This window comes from Dermacentor variabilis, chromosome 4 (genome assembly GCF_050947875.1).
Source record: "Dermacentor variabilis isolate Ectoservices chromosome 4, ASM5094787v1, whole genome shotgun sequence".
Taxonomy (NCBI): Eukaryota; Metazoa; Arthropoda; class Arachnida; order Ixodida; family Ixodidae; genus Dermacentor; species Dermacentor variabilis.
In genome coordinates this window covers 2,549,703-2,570,209 of record NC_134571.1, presented here as the reverse complement: position 1 = coordinate 2,570,209, position 20,507 = coordinate 2,549,703, and the positions used below count along the sequence as shown (strand labels likewise).

The window sequence follows — 20,507 nt, the reverse complement described above, 5'->3', positions numbered from 1 at the left end:
TTTTCTCTCTCATGAATCTGTGAGGGGCCTTTTCGCCAGCACTGGCGGAAAGGATGCGTTAAGCATTAAGTGCACTTGCTTTAAACACATGTGTGAGAGCCAAAGATTGTAGCCTCTCTGAAAAACTGCAGCACAGCAGTTCGATCATGGGACTGCACAGTAGCAAAGTTGGGGGTGCATTCATTATGTGAGGAACAAAAGTTCTGATCTTTTTCGGCTAATCTGGGGGTAAGTTCATCACACAAGTAAGTACGGCAATAATGTTTGACAAGTGGCAAATCCTGCTGAACTTGACAATAGAAAGGCACTTGCTCTTGACCATCGGTACTGACCACGGTCAAGTCACAGAGCACCAACCATGCCCACATGCAAAGTGGTGACCAAGTCACGTGATGTGCGTCCGCGCTTACTGACGTGCATGTTGGCTTTACAATAACCCACCTGCCGTAAAGATAGCAAAGCCCTTCTGTATTTTGGAGTAAAAAGAAAAAGCAAACCTTTCTAAATACTACAAGATTGCAGTAAAACAGAAGTCCACTATTAAAGTGAGAATCTCATTGATATTCAGGCATGGATTTTTTAGCCTCAGAGGGGAAAAAGGACTTGATTCTTTTCAGCAGACATTCCATTGATAATTTTCTTTTTCCGGAACTTAATATACTAGGATTGAGCTGCAACCAGCACTGGCACACTAATATAAATTTCCCATAAGAGTAGACTGTACCCTATATTTTTGTTTTCTTTGTATATAAGTTAATGATAGCTTGCCACACTCGCTTGCCCAAAATTTGTAAGCATGAAACTTGTGATAAATTTTCTGACATTAGATAATCAATTGGATATTTGGCTTTCCTTTTTCCTGATTCCATTCGATATTTGATTCAAGATTTCTCATTCAGTATTTGCACACCCCTACTTTTCTTGTATTACCAAAATACAAAACCAAGCTATTTTGAGACTGCCGTTTCGTTGACGTGGTCTTACCTATGTACCACTCAAAAATATCAAACCCAAGTCTAGTCATAATGAGTCTTGGCTGTGTCTAAGAAAGCAAGACAGTAATAAATAAGAGTGCAACCATATTGAGTGAGAATACAACATGTTACCTCAAAGTGGCCCTCATGGTCCCCAGCCACCAAAGCGTAGCGAAGGCTGGGCCCTTCCAAGTCTGCGTCATGGGCAGCCACTTGCACAACACGAACGCCAGTGTATGTGGGCAGCAGGAGTGTGGTATTGTACAGCTCGTGCTCAAAGCGGGGAGGGCTGTCGTTGACATCCGTCACATGAATGCTGACAGTAGCTGGCCACTGTGCAGGAAGCCGGGGCTGCCCGTGGTCCCACACTTCCACTGTGAAGTTATGTTCGTCCTGCTGTTCCCGGTCAAGGGGCTGCACCAAGCTCACAGCACCTGCACGGTCCATTGCTCACTAGATAAGCACCTCATCACTTTTTCAATGCCTTCACCAAACTACACTTCGTCAAAACAAAAACGAATGAAAGAAACATCCACAGTCATTACTTGGTGGTACTTTTCACTTTGCCATCCAAAATTCCTTTAACCATGCCATGAGGCCTTATGGTACATATCTTAGTTTAACAAATTTGAGTAGTCTTAAACCTCGGTAAATGGAAATTCTCCATATAGTGAAATTCTCTATATAATGAACTTCTTGTCCCTAGAACACTAGCAGATCAGTGTGATGTCATGGACTTTTAAATGCTTCTTCAAATTAGGGCTGTAATGGCTCATTAGATATTCTGGGAAATTGCCAAGTTCAATGTTTGGCTCGTTTCCAATTTTTATTGATGAAAAATTAACAAGGACTGAGCAGACACCATCAAATGCAATACGTCCCAATGCAGGTATTTTCAAGGTGGTGTCTGCACACGTCTTTGAATTGTGCATCTTTTCTGGCTTCCGAAGCCTCTTCTCGTGGGAACAGTGGTTTTTTTGTTATTTACTAATACAGCTCAAATAACCTGTGCTCTCAGTGTCCCTTCAATGTGGCAATCTTCAAGCAACTGCTTCCATTTCCACTCTCTGCATTGTGCAAACATAAGACGTGTCTTTGTGGATAGACAGTTCTCTTCATTTGACCTCCAAGTAATGCACAATCAACCACACAAAAGGGGGCAATTTTACAAAAAAAAGAAAAAAGGAAGACATGCCAGTGCATGGGGTATACAACCTGCAGGCACTCTGGGCAAATGAGAACAACGCCAAAAAGACAACCTTATGCAAAAGAATACAGAAGTTGGTGGCTTCTAGACAAGTAAATATACCTTACGTGCCTTCTTCTAAGGACAATAAAAGATTAATTTGGCAACTTTCCAAGGCTTGTCTCTTGACAACTACATCAAATATTCAGGTCTCGTGCCTTTAATTTATTATTTATATGTCAAAATTAGCACCAAATTTATAATGTTCTCACATGTTTTTATTACAGATTGTTAGACACAGGAGGAGGTCTCAAAGTCATAGACAGAACTGACACCTCCTGTGCATAGTAAACAAGTAGATTAATCTTCTAACACAGTCTGGATTGCAAACGCTATCGACCAGAGCAAAACATGCCCGCCTGAAGTTCTTGTTTCAGCTTCTAAAAAATAACTATAAGACAGACGTGTCCAGGTACATTTCATTTTCTGAGGCTCGAAAAACAAGTAACAAACATGCGTACACTTTAACAGAATGCAAATGCAACAACGACATGTTTAAGTATTCATTCTTCCCCCTTACAGTAGCTGAATGGAACCGACTTGTTCCTTGTATAGCCGCCATCGAATCATTGTCCGGATTTACCTCATAAGTAGAAGCTGCAGTGTGTAAGTAAAATCATTTATCATCGCGTGAATCATCGTCACAAATTTTGCATTGTGTTGCTTTCGACGTCCCATTTTTCTTTCTTCTCACTCTCAAAGTGTATATGTTTTAAGTGCATCTCTTCACACAGCTTTAAAATTTCTTGACGCGTTAAGCGTTACCTTTCAGTTTGCTCCTATTTCATGTATAAGTGGTTACTTAGATGTTGTTCACTGCTAGTATCGTGTTAATTAACTGTCATGTGAAAACATGCATTTTTGTTCCTATACTCAGGTTCCTTTTATATTGCCATCCTTGGGCAATTGTTTTCTTTTTATTTTCCTTTTTTCCAATTAACTGCTCTGCCTAGATGCGTACTGATATACATGTATACTGTATCACCCAACTGCCACACTCTCAAATGAGAGTAGCAGTATTGTAAATAAAATAAAAAATAAAATGTAGTTAACATGATTATTAGCACTATAATAACAGAACAGCAAACTTAGAACATGTTTAGAAATAAACAATATAAAACACATAAAAATACAAAAATACAGTAATACCTCGGTGACTCCAACTCACATATCTTAAAATATCAGCCAAGTCAGAATTTCCCATGGCACTGAACCATTTCCCATACGTGTTATGTATTTATTGCCCCTGTTGCGGCTGGAGGTTCGAAGACGTGGAACTTAGTTTGCCTCGTGGAGGAGTGAGTGAACGTGAGGCTGGGCCCGATATTCCGGACATTTTACAAACACGTTTATATTTACATATGTACAAGAAAATGCAAAGTAATACAGAAAAGTTGATGATGAAGTTGTAGTCCCCGATCATCCCGCCGTCAGTTGCTCCTTTTATGCCTCGTGTGATCATTGTTGTCACTTCCCCCAATCCAGTGTCAGGAGACTGATGACATCAGGTCCCACCAATCTGGTCTCAGGAGACCAATGACATCAGGTCCCACCAATGTGGAGCTAGGTTGCCTATTCCCTAAAAAGGGAACTTGGTCGGAAGCGTACGCACGTCCTGGGCACAAACAGCAAAAGGAGGCAAACGTACGCAGACTCCGATCGTATTCTGACAGGTGATGGCCATGTGAGTGCACGGACCACGTCTCCGGCTTGGACATGCCAACTTGTGTGTCCGACAGGTGACGGCCGTGTCATTGTGCTGTTCATTGCGCTGTCATTGCATGTCATTGTGTGTCATTGCGCTGTTCATTGCGCTGTAACTGCGCTGAATAAGGAGCCAGAGAGCAACATGCAAGCAGCGGAGTTGGTGCAGTCCATTCATGTTTCGAAAGGTGGCGCGGCGTAGAGCTATGGGCACAGCTCATTCGTGTTTGGAGCGATGGAAGGGTGACAGGAGAGAGGCGCACGGAGAAGGCTGGAAAATAAGCACACGGCGGCTGTTAGAGAAACAGGCCATCGTGCAGCAGCTTGAATTTCTTTTCCTTTTTTCTTTTCAAGGATATTGTTACACAAACGAAGGACTAAGAACTGGAGACTATTTACAAAGTGTATTTACAAAGGATAATGCAGCGCTAGCCAGTTCAGCCGACAGCTCGAGAGCCAGAGAGCATTCGTCATCTTCGTAAGGGCGCCCGCATGCAACGGCCACACGAAACACGCAATATGCATGTATCATTAAGCCCGGTGGCAGAAGCACCATTTCGGTGCGTCTAAATAACAGTGACAACAGGACAGTAATATGGTTTGAGGAGTGCGACATGCACAACGTCAATGAAATTCGGGACAGATGCAGCACTGGTAGTGACTGGGGCAATTTCGTATGTAACTGGAGTCACGGCACGCAGCACTCGATATGGGCCTGTGTACCGAGACAGGAGTTTTTCTGACAGGCTAACGTGACGAGTCGGGGACCACAGGAGTACCAGAGTTCCAGGCAAAAAGTGGACGCCTCGTATTGGCGATCGTACGAACGCCGTTGTTTCTCTTGCGAGGTCAGGAGGCAAGCGCGGGCAATTTCGCATGCTTGGGCTGCCCTGGTGATGGCGTCAAGTGCATACTCGCATGTCTCTGCTGCGGCGGATGGGAGGGATGCGTCCAGTGGCAATGTAGGTTCTCGGCCGAACAACATAAAGAATGGGGAATAACCGGCAGTGTCGTGATGCGAAGAATTATACGCAAAAATAGGGCAGGGCAAGGTTCCAATCAGTATGGCCAGATGAGACATACTTTGCAAGCATGTCTGTAAGGGTACAATTCAGACGCTCCATGAGACCATTAGCCTGTGGATGGTAAGACGTAGTCAGCTTGTGCTTGACTGGGCAGGACTGCAAGATGTCGGCGATGACTTTAGAAAGAAATGTCCGGCCACGGTCAGTGAGCAATTGGTGTGGAGCGCCATGCTACAGAATCACGTCGCATAAATGAAAATCAACATCTGTGGCGCAGCTTGTTGGAAGTGCTCTGCTAATGGCATAGCGCGTGGCATAATCTTTCGCCTCAGCGACCCACTTGTTGCCAGATGTGGATAGAAGGAAAGGGCCAAGTAGGTCCAAGCCAATGCGAAAGAACGGCTCCAAAGGAATGTTGAGCGGTTGAACGCACCCGGCAGGGAGCGTCAATGGTGTTTTTCAGTGCTGGCATTTCTCACATGCTGCAAAGTATTTCCAGATGGAGCGGACAAGGCCTGGCCAAAAGAAGTGTCAGCGAATTCGGTCGCAGGTGCGGGAGACGCTAAGATGACCTGCCGTTGGTAAATCATGAAGTTCTTGGAGAACAGCTGACTGGAGGTGCTTAGGAACGATGAGGAGTAGGGCAGGACTGTCGGGGCGTACATTGTGTCGATCTAATACACCATCCTGGAGAAAAAACAGATGAAGGGATGAATCACAAGATGAAGATTCCAAGCCATCAATGATGGCGCGCAAGGCAGCATTCCGGCGTTGCTCGTCGGCAGTGTGAGGCAGCTGAGAAACGAAGAAAACGCAAGCGTCGGTATCGGGGTCAGGGTCGGTCGGTGGTTCGTCCACTGGATAGCGTGATAAACAGTCTGCATCTTGATGTAATCGGCCTGACTTGTACACTACTGCATAGGAATATTCTTGCAGCCGCAGAGCCCAGCGACCAAGTCGGCCGGTAGGATCCTTGACTCAGGAAAGCCAGCAGAGCGCGTGGTGGTCAGTGATTAGAGAGAAGTGCATTGCCATAGAAGTACGGGCGGAATTTGGAAACCGCCCAGACGAGAGCCAGGCATTCACGATCTGTAATCGAATAGTTGTGCTTCGCTGCTGTGAGGAGGCGGCTAGGGTAGGCGATAACACGATCTTGACCCTGTTGGCGCTGGGCTAAGACGGTGCCGATACTGTGACCCCTTGGCATCGGTACGTACCTCTGTAGGAGAGGATGGGCCAAAGTGGGCCAGTATAGGTGGCTTGGTGTGAATGTTGGTGATCTGGGCAAATGCGGCAGTTTGAGTGGGGCCCCACGTAAACGGCATGAAGAAGATCAGTAAGCGGTCGGGCAATCGCTGCGAAGTCTTTAACGAAGCGTTGGAATCAGGAGCAGAGTCCTACAAAACTTCGGACGTCTTTGACAGACTGAGGGGCAGGAAAAGACGTGACAACATGAATTTTCTCCGGGTCTGGTTGAATACTGGAAGTGTCCACGAGGTGGCCCAGCATGTAATCTGCCGACGACCGAAGTGACATTTCAATGAATTTAATTGCAGCCCAGCCTCGCGGAAGACTTGAAGAACAGCTGATAAGCACTCAAGATGTGTCTCAAATGTAGATGAAAATACGAGAACGTCGTCTAGGTAGCAGAGGCATGTTGACCATTTGAACCCTTGAAGTAAAGAGTCTATCATACGTTCAAACGTTGCTTGAGCATTGCATAGACTAAATGGCATAACTTTGAATCGATATAGGCAGTCAGGGGTGATGAACGCTGTCTTTTCTTGATCTTTTCATCCACAGAAATTTGCTAATCACCAGACCGAAGGTCTATTGATGAAAAGTATTTGGCACCATGGAGGCAATTGGGGGCGTCGTCAATGCAAGGCAAGGGGTAGACGTCTTTCTTGGTAATGCGGATTAGATGACGATAATCTACGCAGAAACGCCATGTGCCATCTTTCTTTTTAACAAGTACCATGGGCGACGCCCAAGGGCTCCTCCACGAAGGTTCAAAAATACCTTTGGCAGGCATCTTGTTTACTTCATCTTGAATGACCTTACACTCTGAAAAAGAAACTCGATATAGCCGGCGATGAAAAGGACTGGCATCACCAGTATTTATGTGATGCTTAACAATTGAAGCCTGGCCCAATTGGCGATTGCTGAGGTCGAAGATGCCGTGGTAGGAACCTGAAAGGCAGCATAGAGCTGCTGCTTGTTCCAGCAATAGGTGTTCCAGCACAGGGCAAATAGTATCCTGTGGACATGGTCAACACGTCAACTGAACACACGTCAACTGAAAACGTTGTGACGTGGTCATCTCCTATAGCACGCAGCGTTGCAACTGATATGCCTTGGGGCAGAACTTCCTTTGTCAGGCCAAAATTGATGACGGGGAGGCATGGCATGTCCAGGTATCGGCGATGGTAACGATGGAGTGAGGCACAGTGATACTGCCCGCTAAAAGGACATCAGGAACAGGTGTGGCGACGTAATCACCATCGGGCACAGGAAAAGATGATAGCAAATCGACGAAAGTCAAGGTTTTAGGCACACGAAGGCAGTCGTACTAAAGTTGTTCGGCAGTTCGGCACAAATATGCGCGAGTAGAGGAAGTTCGAGGCAAAGGGTACCGTTAGAACAGTCGATCAAAGCTGAATGCGCCGTAAGAAAGTCGAGTCCGAGGATTAGGTCATCGGAACAATTGGTCAGCACTGTAGAAAGAACAGGAGTTTCACGTAGTAGTTCTGCGAAAACCCGCAAGATGGAGAGACGGTGGTTCCGGGTTCGAGTCCCGGACCAGGACGAATTTTTCTTCAGCTACGAGGCTTTTCTTTCGAGGAACCCGTATGGGTTTCCTTTGTAGCAATTGCTACGAACAGGTGGATGTCTGATTTTCCCTTTATTCATTACTTCTCTCCACCTTGCGGGTTTCCGCAAAACTACTACGTCAAACACTTGCCTTTGCTTCGTGTTGTCGACAAATTCGACTTCGTTCTGCCATCTGCTAGCCGCCTGGTTAGCTCAGATGGTAGAGCGGCTGCCCCAGAAAGGTGGTGGTCCCGGGTTCGAGTCCCGGACCAGGACAAATTTTTCTTCAGCTTTTCTTTCGAGGAACCTGTATGGGTTTCCTTTGTAGCAATTGCTACGAATGGGTGGATGTCCGGTTTTCCCTTGATTCAAAGAACAGGAATGTGGCAGTCGGCGATACTGATACGGGAAGTACACATTCCAGTGACCTCAAAAGTGCTACCATTGGCCATGCGTACGGCTCGAGTAGTAGGAGGCTTGAGAACCTTCCTCAGTCGACGATGGAGATTACAACTCATTATGGACACCTAGGCTCCAGTATCTATTAACACTGTCAAAGGGACACCGTCATTCTGGAGTAAGAGCCAATCACTGTAAGCACCACAAAACTGTTTCAGTTGCACATAATGCTCACGGTGTGCAACGTAAACAATGGGTAACGAGACACATGAAAGAAACCATTTCAAATGTCGTGGTAAAAGTAAAAATATTTATAATTGCAGGATATCATGTTAACACAGGTAAAGTGGAGAAAATGGACCAGTCGATTGCAGTATACTGCATTATCATATAGACAAGAAGTACCTATTCATTGCTGCTTCCTTTACCTTTTGATGTCAATGTGTTCCAAGAGTCCAGGGTGAAAGTTAATTTCATATTCATCTAGCAGTTTCATACGAGAAGGATCAGTTTCATACGAGAAGGATTATCACTATAAGTAATCACATCCATAGTGCCAACAGTGCTTGTTGAAAACACAAAATTGGTTTAGCGTGTGTGAAAACATTGTGACTCAGCAGGACAAGCAAACTATTTATTTCCACTACCCTAAAAACTGCTATACATTGCAAGAAATTTGACAAGAGAGTTCACACAAAATGTTTTATAAAATTCAGGCGGCACTTAGTTATCCCTACGTGGTGAATGCAAAAGCATTGCAATCACTGTGTGATGCTTAGACATGCCAAAACGCAAGGTCATAAGTTCGACTCCCATCAAAGGTCAAGGGTTCGGCTCCCGGCAAAGGTCGTGGATTCCAGTGCCTTATTAACTCTACCTTAATTCAACTTTGCCGTAAAACCAAAAGTTGTGGGTTGGAATGTCTTAATTAACTATCTTAATTAGATGTGCCCTAATTAACATCATCTAAATTAACACCTAAGGTCATGGATTCGAGTGTCAATTAGCTGTCTTAATTAACACCAAAACTTGTGGGTCCGAGTGCCTTACCTCTATCTTAATTAACTTGCCTTAATTAACACCAAAGCTTGTGGGTTCAAATCTTAATTAACTGTGCCTTGATTAACTGTTCCTTAATTAACTAAGTTAACACCAAAGGCTGCTGGTTCAAGTGCCCTAACCCTGCTAATTAACTGTGCCTTAATTAACACCAATGCTTGTGGGTTTGAGTGCCTTAATTAACTCTATCTTAACTGTGCCTTAACACTGAAGGTTGCGGGTTTGACTCCCACCAATGGTTGCAGGTTTGAGTGCATTAACTCTATCTTAATTAATTGTGCCTTAATTAACTTCACCTAAATTAACACCTAAGGTTGTGGGTTCGAGTGCCTTAACTAACTCTATGTGAATTAACTGGGACTTAACACCAAAGTTTGTGTCTCCGAGTGCCTTAATAAACTATACCTTAATTAACAGTGCCTTCACACCAAAGGTCGTGGGTTTGACTACCATTACAGGTCGAGGGTTCATAGCTGGAGTGACGCGACTATTGCCTCCAGAGCTGGTCAAGAAGACTGCTCACGTGTGGGTAGCTGGACAGCGCACTTGACCTGAGCGGCCACGGTGTCAGCCGCTTCTGAGATCCCACGGCATCATGGCTCGCCACTCTAACTAAACTGTGGCTATGGCGGCTACTTCTTCGCGCTGCCTCCCACAAATTGCTGACATCGGGTGACTGAGCCCAGCCGTACCAGTGTCAACGCGACGAACCTACCAAGGCGAGGATGACAAGGCCTCACAAGGTCAGGCAGACGTCCCGTGGTTGTCTGGTGTCCAGGAATTCTACATTGACATGCTGCACACCAGCTAGACAGCCACTTCTGCATTAACAAGGTTTCAGATTCCGGCTGCCACCCCCCAGCCCCGACTCCTACAAGGCGCAGCCGTCCTTGATCACTATGCCACCTCGAGCGCCGAGTCACAACAGCTCTCACCATTTCAACTGTCGCATCATCCGCGTCTTGTCATTGCACGTCACCTGCGTTCACCCGTGTCGATCATCAGCACGCGGTGGCCCCAGCATCAAACTTCTACTGGGTCTGCAAGCCTCCTCCCTACCCCGACTCTTTCCCAGGAATTCACTGGGCCAAACACAAGTGCTTTCGGCTACTCTATGGCTCACCACTCTCCTTACTTGTTCCTGCAAGCTACAAGGGCAGCTTTCCGTTCATGGGCATGTCACTCGTCACCAATTCAGAGGCTCTCCCAGCGGCTCCACTAGGTGCAAATTTCCCTCTCACAGGCATGGCGATGCCTCAAGCACAACCATGGCAATGTCTTTAGTGACTACTGCGACCCTGATGCTATCGGCATTCGAGATTTCACTGCAAGCAGCAGCAGGCGAGCCTTCCGATGCTCTGTGCCTACCGAAGTTTTGCAGGAGCAGCCCTGCCACCTGGCTTCATCAGCTCGAGCATCACTTCTATGTCTACATCCTGAGTAACCAACACTTGCACTATCTCCATGCAAGTCCCGAGCTGCCAGAGCTGGTCTGATTGTGGAGCTCTGACTTCTACAGGCCCGGGCATCTATGAGGACCTGTGGCAGGTCGTTATTTCGCACTAAAACATCACTGTGGCTGCGCCTCGCTCCCAACCTACGCTGCCAGAGCTGCCTGGTATCTATATCTCTCTCGGATTGCATGAACCTGACACTGGGCCTCTTCGATTTTCGGAGTTCTGGCAGCCCCCTGGCAACCCGACGGCAGCCAGAGAGTTCCTATCGTTATAGGAAGTCACGTGGGCTGGGATTTTAAGACAACCCAAAGCTGCCCGAAGTTTGCAAAATCGAACACTGGGACAGCTGGCCGTGGGATAAACGTAAACCTGCTACCAGCATGGCAGTGCCCAGCGAGCCCAGCATGCACTCGGTGTAGTTGGCCTATTTATCTGCTGCCAGCTTGAAAATATATAGTTGCATTCAGGGATACAATCACTTTTCGAGACTTTGCATGACTCGGCACATAATGCGCAGTGGGCCAACCTCACTTTGCACAGCGGAACAGACGGCCTCCGACGAGTCCGACACCAAAATGGGAAATCATGCGCATAAGTGACTGTCCCCCTGAAAACGATTGCTCGATGATGCCTGGAGAGGTATTCTGTAAGAGTCCACCTGGTGGACATGTCCATTTTGGCTGCTGTTGAAGCTTTGAATGGCTGGGCTGGGCTGCACGTCCGCAGCAACCAGGTGCTACAGCCAATCAGCACTTCAGCAGCAGACGAAATGGACATGTCCACTAGGTGGACTCTTACAGAGTACCTCTCCTGCTTGAAGCGATCACGTCGCCCAGCGACATTGATAAGTTGGCATTTGTTTCGACTGATGGTGTTTCACTTCTGACTCTAAGGAGCTGGGAATGCGGCTGGCTCATGAAAATGCCCGCCGCCTCTGACCAGCAAATTGTTTCGCACAAAAAACAATATTGGTCACGATCATGAGAACAATAAGCTGATGTACGTGTGCCCATTACTTAATCAGTGCATTCTCAACATCAACGCCCTAGTTAGAATACATTGGTTTCAAACTGCAACCCAAACATACGACGAACAGCTGGAGTGAACACTGGCTAACTGCAACGCCTTTGCTAAGTGCAGAAAAATGAGATATCACCGTATATATACGCAAGATACGAGAGAAGGAACACCACCAGAGAAAGATGAACTGGAAATGCACTGCAATATGAGTGAATGAGAGTTTGCAACTAGCGCAGAACACAATGCAGATAACATGCATGCATGAGAGCATGGTGCACTGTTCACGGCCTGGAAGAAGCCTTCATGGGACACGCATGCACATAAAAGCTTCAAATGGTTCACCATCGCTCATATAGCACCGCCTCGCAATGCGGAATGGTGCATTAGAACCTAAGGAGATAACATTAGAAGTAGGAAATCCGAAGATGACCGTAGCAAGTTGGCTGAGCAAGGTAAAGTCCTCAAGCGCCCGCGTTGCAATCCGTCAAGTCCCCACAAGAATAGTGGTGAGCACTCATCGCCCCTTTTAGTCATCTGCTAGCCAGACAACATCCAGACAGGAGCCAGATCAAAATCGTATTGGCTGGTTCTGGCAGCCCGCAGGTAGCCTGAACCGTCCAGCCCCAGCCTAAGTAAAATGAACGCCCAGCAAAAGTGCGTGGCGCGTTGAGCAGAGCAACCCAAAAAAGGACGAAGGTGCTCTAACTGGCTCTGGCAGCCCGCGGGTAGCCAGAAGGGGAAAATCGAAGGGGCCCACTAGCAACAACAACAATATCTGCACACTTTTACCTGGACTTTACCTGGGCTCCTTAATGGACACCAACCCATTAAGCAAAATCGCGATTCGCACTAGGAGGGGGGCCCTGTAATGGCACGACTATCGCCTCCAGAGCCAATCTTCCGAGTCCCAAGGACCTCTTCAACGCTGACAAAACTAGGGGACGCCGGTTTATGAAAACCCAAAGCTCACTGTTGCTAGAAAGATATGTAGGCAATCTCGAAGGCTGTGTATTTAGGCAATGCCGGCACTTGGACGATGGCATTATGTCATGGCTGTCATGTTTATACATCAATCCAGCACTAAGCTCTCTCCTTTTTGCTTTGGTTTCAGCACCATCTGCTGCTGGTTCACGTGTGGCTCAGTAAGAAAAACAGGGGGGCTGACAGCTGTCTAGTACTTGTTCCATGCTGGCTGCCATACAGCAAACTATTATGTGGACTTACACAATAGCTCAAGTAGTCACACGCATGTCGTGGCGCATTATTTTCGCCCGTGGTCCTTCAATGTTTATCAAGGGTTCCTCAAAGCCTATTGCTAGGTTTCTGCAAATCACTGCGTTCTTTATTTACCCAGTAGCTTCACGAAAAAATCCACAAGTCGCTCTAAACGAGCAATGTTCCCCCTAGTGTCTGTGCTCACTTTGTCCCTACTTGCGCTGCTTCTTTCGAATGCAACCGTTGAACGCGCATTCAGCCAGATTTTGTTGACAAAAAGTTATTTGAGAAACTGCATGTCAAATGAGATACTGCAAGCTCTCCTTCACATTAAGTTTAGTCTGGCAGAGAGCGGGGACTGCTGCAAGGATTTTGATCCAGATGAACAGTTTATGTCGCGTTTCAACTCTGCAGTTCTATCCAAGTGGCAGTGGAAGTTAATTCAAATGGGGCTAGATTGTATATTTAACCTATTTGCATAAATCCCCGGTGTAAGGAGTATCAACTGGGATGCTACGCAAGGTCTTTTTTTCATTCTTTGTTTTAGTCAAGCAGCGTTGTATTACGTGAAAGTTGCAATTGTTTCAGGTTACATCTTGGATGTTGCATATTATTACAATGATAAGCTCTGGAAATATACGAAAACTGTTGTTTGTCCACAGTGAAGATGGCAAGACAACTGCTCACCGAAGGTCGGTGAGTGGTTGCCTTGCCAACGTCAGGGTGATAACTCATCAGTTTTCATACTGTAGTCCGGTGACAACTTTTTTCCCTTTAAACTATGTGCGTATGAGTAATTGCAATTATGGCTTACTATTTATATGCATATACTTATGATCATTGTAATTCTTCTTTCTTCGTCTTACTAGTCATTACATTAAATGAGAAGAAAGGGGTCTAACCAACAGGCCCAATTTTTTTTATCAGTCATAAGACGACAACAAACACTGACACCAAGGACAACATAGGGGAAATTACTTGTGCTTAATAAATGAAATAAAGAAACGATAAATTAATGAAACTGAAAGTGGATGAAAAAACAACTTGCGTAGGTGAAGAACGATCCCACAACCTTCACATTTCGTGTGTGATGCTCTACCAATTGAGCTACTGTGGCGCCATTTCCCCATCCGCTTTCTTGGGTATTTATGTTTCCTAGTAGAACCCTGGCAGTGTTTGCCAGCGCCACCACTCACAAACCTTGGCAGTGAATGTGGAACATCCTTTCTGCTGCAGGCGTCACGAGAATGTGATCTGTTTGAGTGAAGGCAACCGATCAATAAACCCACACGTGCTACCTGAAGGCATCAATGTTGCCGGGTTCGAGACCCTCGTTATGTAATGAACAAGAAAGGGGATTAATTGAGGGGCCCAATTTTTTTATTAGTCATAAGACAACAACAAACACTGACACCAAGGACAACATAGGGGAAATCTCTTGTGCTTAATAAATGAAATAAAGAAACGATAAATTAATGGAAATGAAAGTGGATGAAAAAAAACTTGCTGCAGGTGGAGAATGATCCCACAACCTTCGCATGCGAAACGCGAAGGTTGTGGGATCGTTGTGGGATTTTTCATACAGCCCAATTATAATACGTATCGGTTATAACAATGCAACTTTCGTGGCACTTGAATATTGTTATAAGTGGGTTCAACTGTATAGCGGAGTCCCATACAGAGTTGCTACTGGCCAATAGCTGACGTCAATCAAGAAGGGTGTTTGGATCAGTGCGCTTATTCCTACTGATACTGTGTATATTTACTGACACAGTTTGTTAAACAAAGCAAAAATCTGTGTTTCTAATTTTGATAAGAATTACATACTTCCCAAAGAATCCAACTATCGTCTTCTCATGCTCCACCACGGCCGGCCTCACAGGAATTAAAAATCATCGTACCTTTGCTGGTGAAGCAGCGCACTGACACGGACACGGTGAAGACACACACGAAAAGACGACACTCGCTGCACTCGCCAAAAATTTGGTCACACTGCTTATCGGTGTCCTAGCCATTAGGTCTCGCTAATTTCAATTAATTTTGAAGGCCCTACTAGCCTCAAATTACGCAAAACTGAAGGTCAGATCACATGTCACAAGTCAGATCACATGTTTTTTTTTTTGTCAGCGGATCCATTAGTGCCAAATCGAATTGCGAGATAGTACCTGGCATATCGGATCACGAGGCTGTACTACTCATCGTTAAAGACACCGTGTTAGATAAGAAATCTGAATGTTCATCTTACCAAAATTTCTCTCGAGCCGATGATGTATCAAATTGATATACTTTCGCTAAATTTCGACGACTTTTCAAGTAGCATGGAAGACGTAGTGTCGTTGTGGTGCAGGTTTGCAAAAACAGTTAAAGAATGCATTGATCGCTTTGTCCCGTTGTCGACTAAAAAGAAAAATCGCAATAATCCCTGGATCTCCCGCGAGACATTGAGGCTCCAAAGGAAACTGAAACGTGTAAAGAAACAATTTAAAATCGAAAACGTGCAGTCGGTAAAACAAAAGATCGACGACATTTCTTCTCAGCTCAAAAGTCAAGTGCATGCCGATAAACAACGCTACTATGGTGAATCGCTACCAAGTTTCATAACCACGGCTCCAGAGAAATTTTGGCGTTCTATTTCTCCGACCTCCAAGGAATGTGATTTATTTCATGTTGATGGTAAAGCAGTTCACGAAAGCAAAGAAATAGCAAATGCGTTTAACAAACACTTTAAGTCCGTCTATACAAATGATAATGATGTAATACCACCTTTCGAAATGTGTGTGCTGCCAATACCCGATGTTCAAATAAGCGAACCAGGCATACTCAACATGCTTTTACAATTGAACACTAAAAAATCTTCTGGCCCGGACAACATTCCAAACACATTTTTAAAACGGTATGCAGAATGGACATCAAAGTACTTGCACGTTCTGTTCACAAGGTCATTGTGCGAGGAACAAGTACCGAGTGACTGGAGGACAGCCAGAGTGAAGCCATTACATAAAACAGGAAAAAAGCACTGCATTCAAAACTACCGTCCAATTTCTTTAACATCTACAGTATGTAAACTTTTGGAACACATAATCCATAATCATATCTTCGAATTCTTGGAAAACAATAATGTACTAACAAAGAATCAACACGGATTCAGAAAAGGCTACTCTACAATTACCCAACTAGTTTTAACAGTGCACGACTTTGCGAAAGCAATTAGCAATGGGAAACAAATAGATGCTATTTTCATGGACTTTTCAAAGGCTTTCGACAGGGTCTCTCACAAAAAACTACTTTACAAATTGAGCAAGATACTGAAAAACTCCAGACTAATTAATTGGCTCACAGCATAACTTGATAGCAGAGAACAATTTGTTGTTTTTAATAATCATGCTTCTGAACGACTTCCGGTAGGCTCTGGTGTTCCCCAGGGCTCGGTTCTTGGACCTCTCTTGTTCCTTTTATTCATTAATGATATGCTGCATGGTATTCTTGTTATGGCTAAGCTTTATGCAGATGACTGTGTATTGTACTCGGAGATAGACAATATGACTGACCAGGAGTTGCTGAATGATGCTTTTCGACAAATTGTCGTCTGGTGCGCTGCCTGGCAAATGTCAATTAATTTCGAGAAAACAGTGTTTATGTCCATCTCACATAAGAAGCATAAACTAACGTTTTCATTTGGTATTAATAACATAATTATTTCCGAAGTAACACATTATAAGTATCTAGGACTCTGGATCACAAATGACCTCACTTGGGCTAAGCATCTTGAATATGTAGTATCTAATGCTAACCGCAAGCTTTATTTTTTAAGGAGGGCTTTGAAACTTTCTACTCCCACTGTACGCCTACTCGCATATGAAGCTGTAATTCTGCCGATGCTAGATTATGCATGTGTAATTTGGGACCCTTTTACTAAAACTGGCACTAACAAGATAGAAATGGTGCAAAGAAAAGCAGCTCGTTTCATTTATAACAACTTCGGACGCACTTCAGTGACAGACCTCTTAACAAAAGCAAACCTGCCACCATTAATGCAAAGAAATCGTGTATCACGACTAAAATTTCTTTTTCAACTTATTAACGGTCATTATAAGACAGATCTCACGGGAATAATTACTTTTTCATCTGGTTATGCTACTAGACAGCGACATAGCCGAACAATAACCCCATTTAGTACACGTAATAATTGTTTTAAGTATTCCTTCTTTCCCCGAACAGTCGTTGAATGGAATCATCTAACCAATGACCAAGTTTCAAAATCATCACTTTCGGCGTTTGTTTCAAGTATTGAGTAACAATTTGTTTTCTTGCTGTGCCACTGCTATGTTCAAGCTCTGTTAACCTGATTTGTATTGTTTTCGTTGCCTATGCTATAGTATTCTTTACTGATGTATTGTTTCCCACCCTGCTAAAATCCCCAATGGGGATTGCAGTATTGATAAATAAAATAAATAAATAAAATATGTGCAATTTCAACTGCACATTCACTCTTGGCTGCTCCTGGCTAGACATCTTAGCAGACATCACTTCGTATTGAGCTGCTAACAGCGCTTCAATGTGTGCAAGTGGGATGGGGCTACTATCTGTCAGTCAAGCTGGTGTGGGACAAAGCTGATCCGGACCGTATAGTATGGCATGAGTGCGAGCGCTCTTTAGCGCTCTTTGGCCGTGTCTGGCCCTTGTGCCAATAAAATCCTTTATCACCATCATCATCATCATGAGCGCAAGCCCGTTTGCCAGCCTTGTCGTGGACATAGCAGACACTGCGCATAGACTCTACAGTTGAATGCAGGTGTGTCTGCTACGTAGGTACGTCTGCTACAAGCCCACTCAATGAGCTCACTGAAGACAAGTGCATTTAGTGCTTGGTGCACCGTAGGCACCAAAATCATAGGAGTGCAGATTTTTGGGCTAGCTGGTTCGTTGCATCAATTGAAGTCAAAGCACTGCATTGACATGGACAAGAAAGATGACAGGACGTGCGCTAGTCCTGTTGTCTTTCTTGTCCGTGTCAATCCAGTGCTATGACTTCAACTGAACCAAAATTCTAACTAGTGGAGTCTATATAAATATCCAAAATCAAATTTGAACTGCACACCATGGTGATGTACAGCAGGCGGAGTGTTGTGGGGACACCCCACTCTGCCATAGCCTTCACAGTGCAAGGCAATGAAGAAGGAGCGGGAGCACCAGAAAGGAGATCAAATGTTATCACTGATTGCCAATAACTTCACTTATGCTGAATGCACTGAAGAGCATTTTGCTGCAAAGTATTTCTGAAATCATCTAGTTTAACTTCAAATGCATTCCTCGACTTCGATAAAAAGTGTTTCAGGGCCCTTTTAAACAATATCTTTGGCCTATATCCATAGATCTTCAGTTGTGCGCATGTGTTGTGGAAACACTCGGTTCTCTCATGTCCACTGATGTTGCCTTCTCCACATGGCTCCTACATTTCCTGGAATCTGGCTTCCTCACATAGCACGCACTCTAAAAGAAATCAGCCACTCCAACAAACTCAAAGTGGTGATACACAATACACTTACAACCAATTACATAGACAAGCGAAAAAAAAAAACACTATAAAATGAAAGCTTTCAACAGAAAAACTATGCAGAGGGAGCAGTACTCTCATGACGATATCAAACATCTAGGGTATAGATTCATATGCCCCAATGCTAATCACTACCACCGGCTCTCAATTTCACTCCTGTATTTTATTGGGACCATGCACTCAACTTAGAGCAGAGACACTACATCAGAGCTTCACACATACATTTTGGAAAAAAAGAAAAGAAAAAGAATGTATGAAATGGGAAAATGTGCAATCCAAATACACTTAAAGATTCTGCAGACTCAACAAGTCAACATTTACGTAATGCAAATCCTTAGACAAAATGTTGCAGCACAAAACACCGACACATACCAAGCTGGAGGGCCCCGCGCTGCCCGAGATACGTATTGTTCTCTTTGCGGCTTCGGCAAGCTTATGTTTACACTCCTTGAGTTCAGGCTGGGTCAACAGTCTCTGCAGACACAGCATTTTAGCGGGAAGTTTTGACGTGCCCATTCAGCGAGAGAGGCCGATGCACATTGACCTGGTGGGGTCTGAGCAGCTTGAGGTGCTCTTTTCGTTTTCCTATTGCATAGCGTTTAAGACACAGTGGGAAACCAAAATGAAATCAAGCTCATGGGCAACACCAGAATACAATGCCGCCAGAGCGAAACCTGACATTCATTTTGCACTGCCTGCTGCAGCAAATGGCTGCATGTTTCGGATATTGCCTTTTAAAAGCGTATACAGTGAAACCAAGTTAAACCGTAGTTGGCCAGAGCTCGAAAATAGTACGTACTAAATGGTAGTACTGCTTAATCGAACTACAAAAGAACCGCACCAACTAAGACAATCACTTGCAGGAGACCGACACAGAACAACCACTGTTGTCTTAGTTGGCACTGTTGTTCTTCTAGTTCAAGTATGCACCATCTAGCCCAAATCAATGTTGTTCTGAACCACACTTAACCGAAATAGCATGAAATCACCCACTTACCTGTCAAAAATGGACTTAGAGTGCGATGAAAGGGGGAAAAAATGCAGTATTTATTCACTTCGCGCAACAGAAGTGTTATTTTCATTCGATGCCGTGGCGGCCTAGCAGCGACGACAGCAGCCTCAAACTTACTGAAGCTGCGAGCCAGCTTTTCAGCCAGCCCCCTCTTCTCATCAAACACTCGCATGGCAGATTCCTCGTTGGCGTTTCATATTGTCCGTGCATGGGCGTGGCAGCACTGCAGAAGTCACAGGGCGCCCTTTTCATTACACGGTGCTGTTCTTGTCGTGACGATTGCATTCATGAGGCTGACGTAACGCGCAGCTTCTGCCACTATCAGGCCTGAATAGACTGTGCTGTTGCTTTCTGTGTCATCCTCATCACTGTCGTTAGGCGACACTTTAGCAACAACAGAGGCAACAATGGCAAAAAGTTGAACCTCGTAGCCGACATCTCTTCACGGTCGCAGCAGCACTGCCGAGCAACTTCTTTGCATTCCAAATGCCACACACCATAGTCAACAGTAGATCCTTGTCACGTGCTAGCGCCGACTTCTTCATGTCATGTTCGATAGCACGAACAATGTCCAATTTTTCTTCTATGCTGAGCACCCAGCGTCTTTTTTATCCAAGCTTCGGCATGACGCGAGTCCTTACTTCCACGACGCCACAATGCTCTCTGGCACGGTGCCGAAATGATGTTGATGTGGCTTCACATGCAAACGCACAGGGCACTTAGAGGCCATTTTTCTGATCTCTGAGGCTGGTTATTCTGCCGGGCTGCCTGATGAAAACGGTGCACCGCCGTGATTGCGCGACGAAAAGTGGAAACACAACGTGTTAACCAATGCATATGCAATAAGCTGGTACAGCTTATGCGGATGCAAAACACATTATGTTCAATGGCAGCTGAGTGGGGAATTTGACTTTACTACTTTTAAAACGAAACTTTTAAGCGGGCACGTTTTAATGAGGTTTTACTGTAGTATCCTTATAGCGGCACTATGCCACACATGTGGCCAGACACGTCAGACAGCTAGATAA

At 45.0% G+C, this 20,507-nt stretch overlaps 1 protein-coding gene across 2 annotated transcripts in view; it reads right to left on the bottom strand.

Annotated features, from left to right (window-relative positions):
* Positions 1 to 20,507, bottom strand: part of LOC142578574 (fat-like cadherin-related tumor suppressor homolog) — a 512,562-nt gene that overhangs the window by 339,957 nt on the left and 152,098 nt on the right. For both annotated transcript variants that reach the window (XR_012827230.1, XM_075687953.1), the window contains exon 12: positions 1,107 to 1,408. Coding sequence is in view for 1 of the 2 variants with exons in the window: in XM_075687953.1 (XP_075544068.1) it covers positions 1,107 to 1,408 (302 nt within the window). In the remaining variant the exon portion in view is untranslated. The remainder of the gene's footprint in view (positions 1 to 1,106; positions 1,409 to 20,507) is intronic.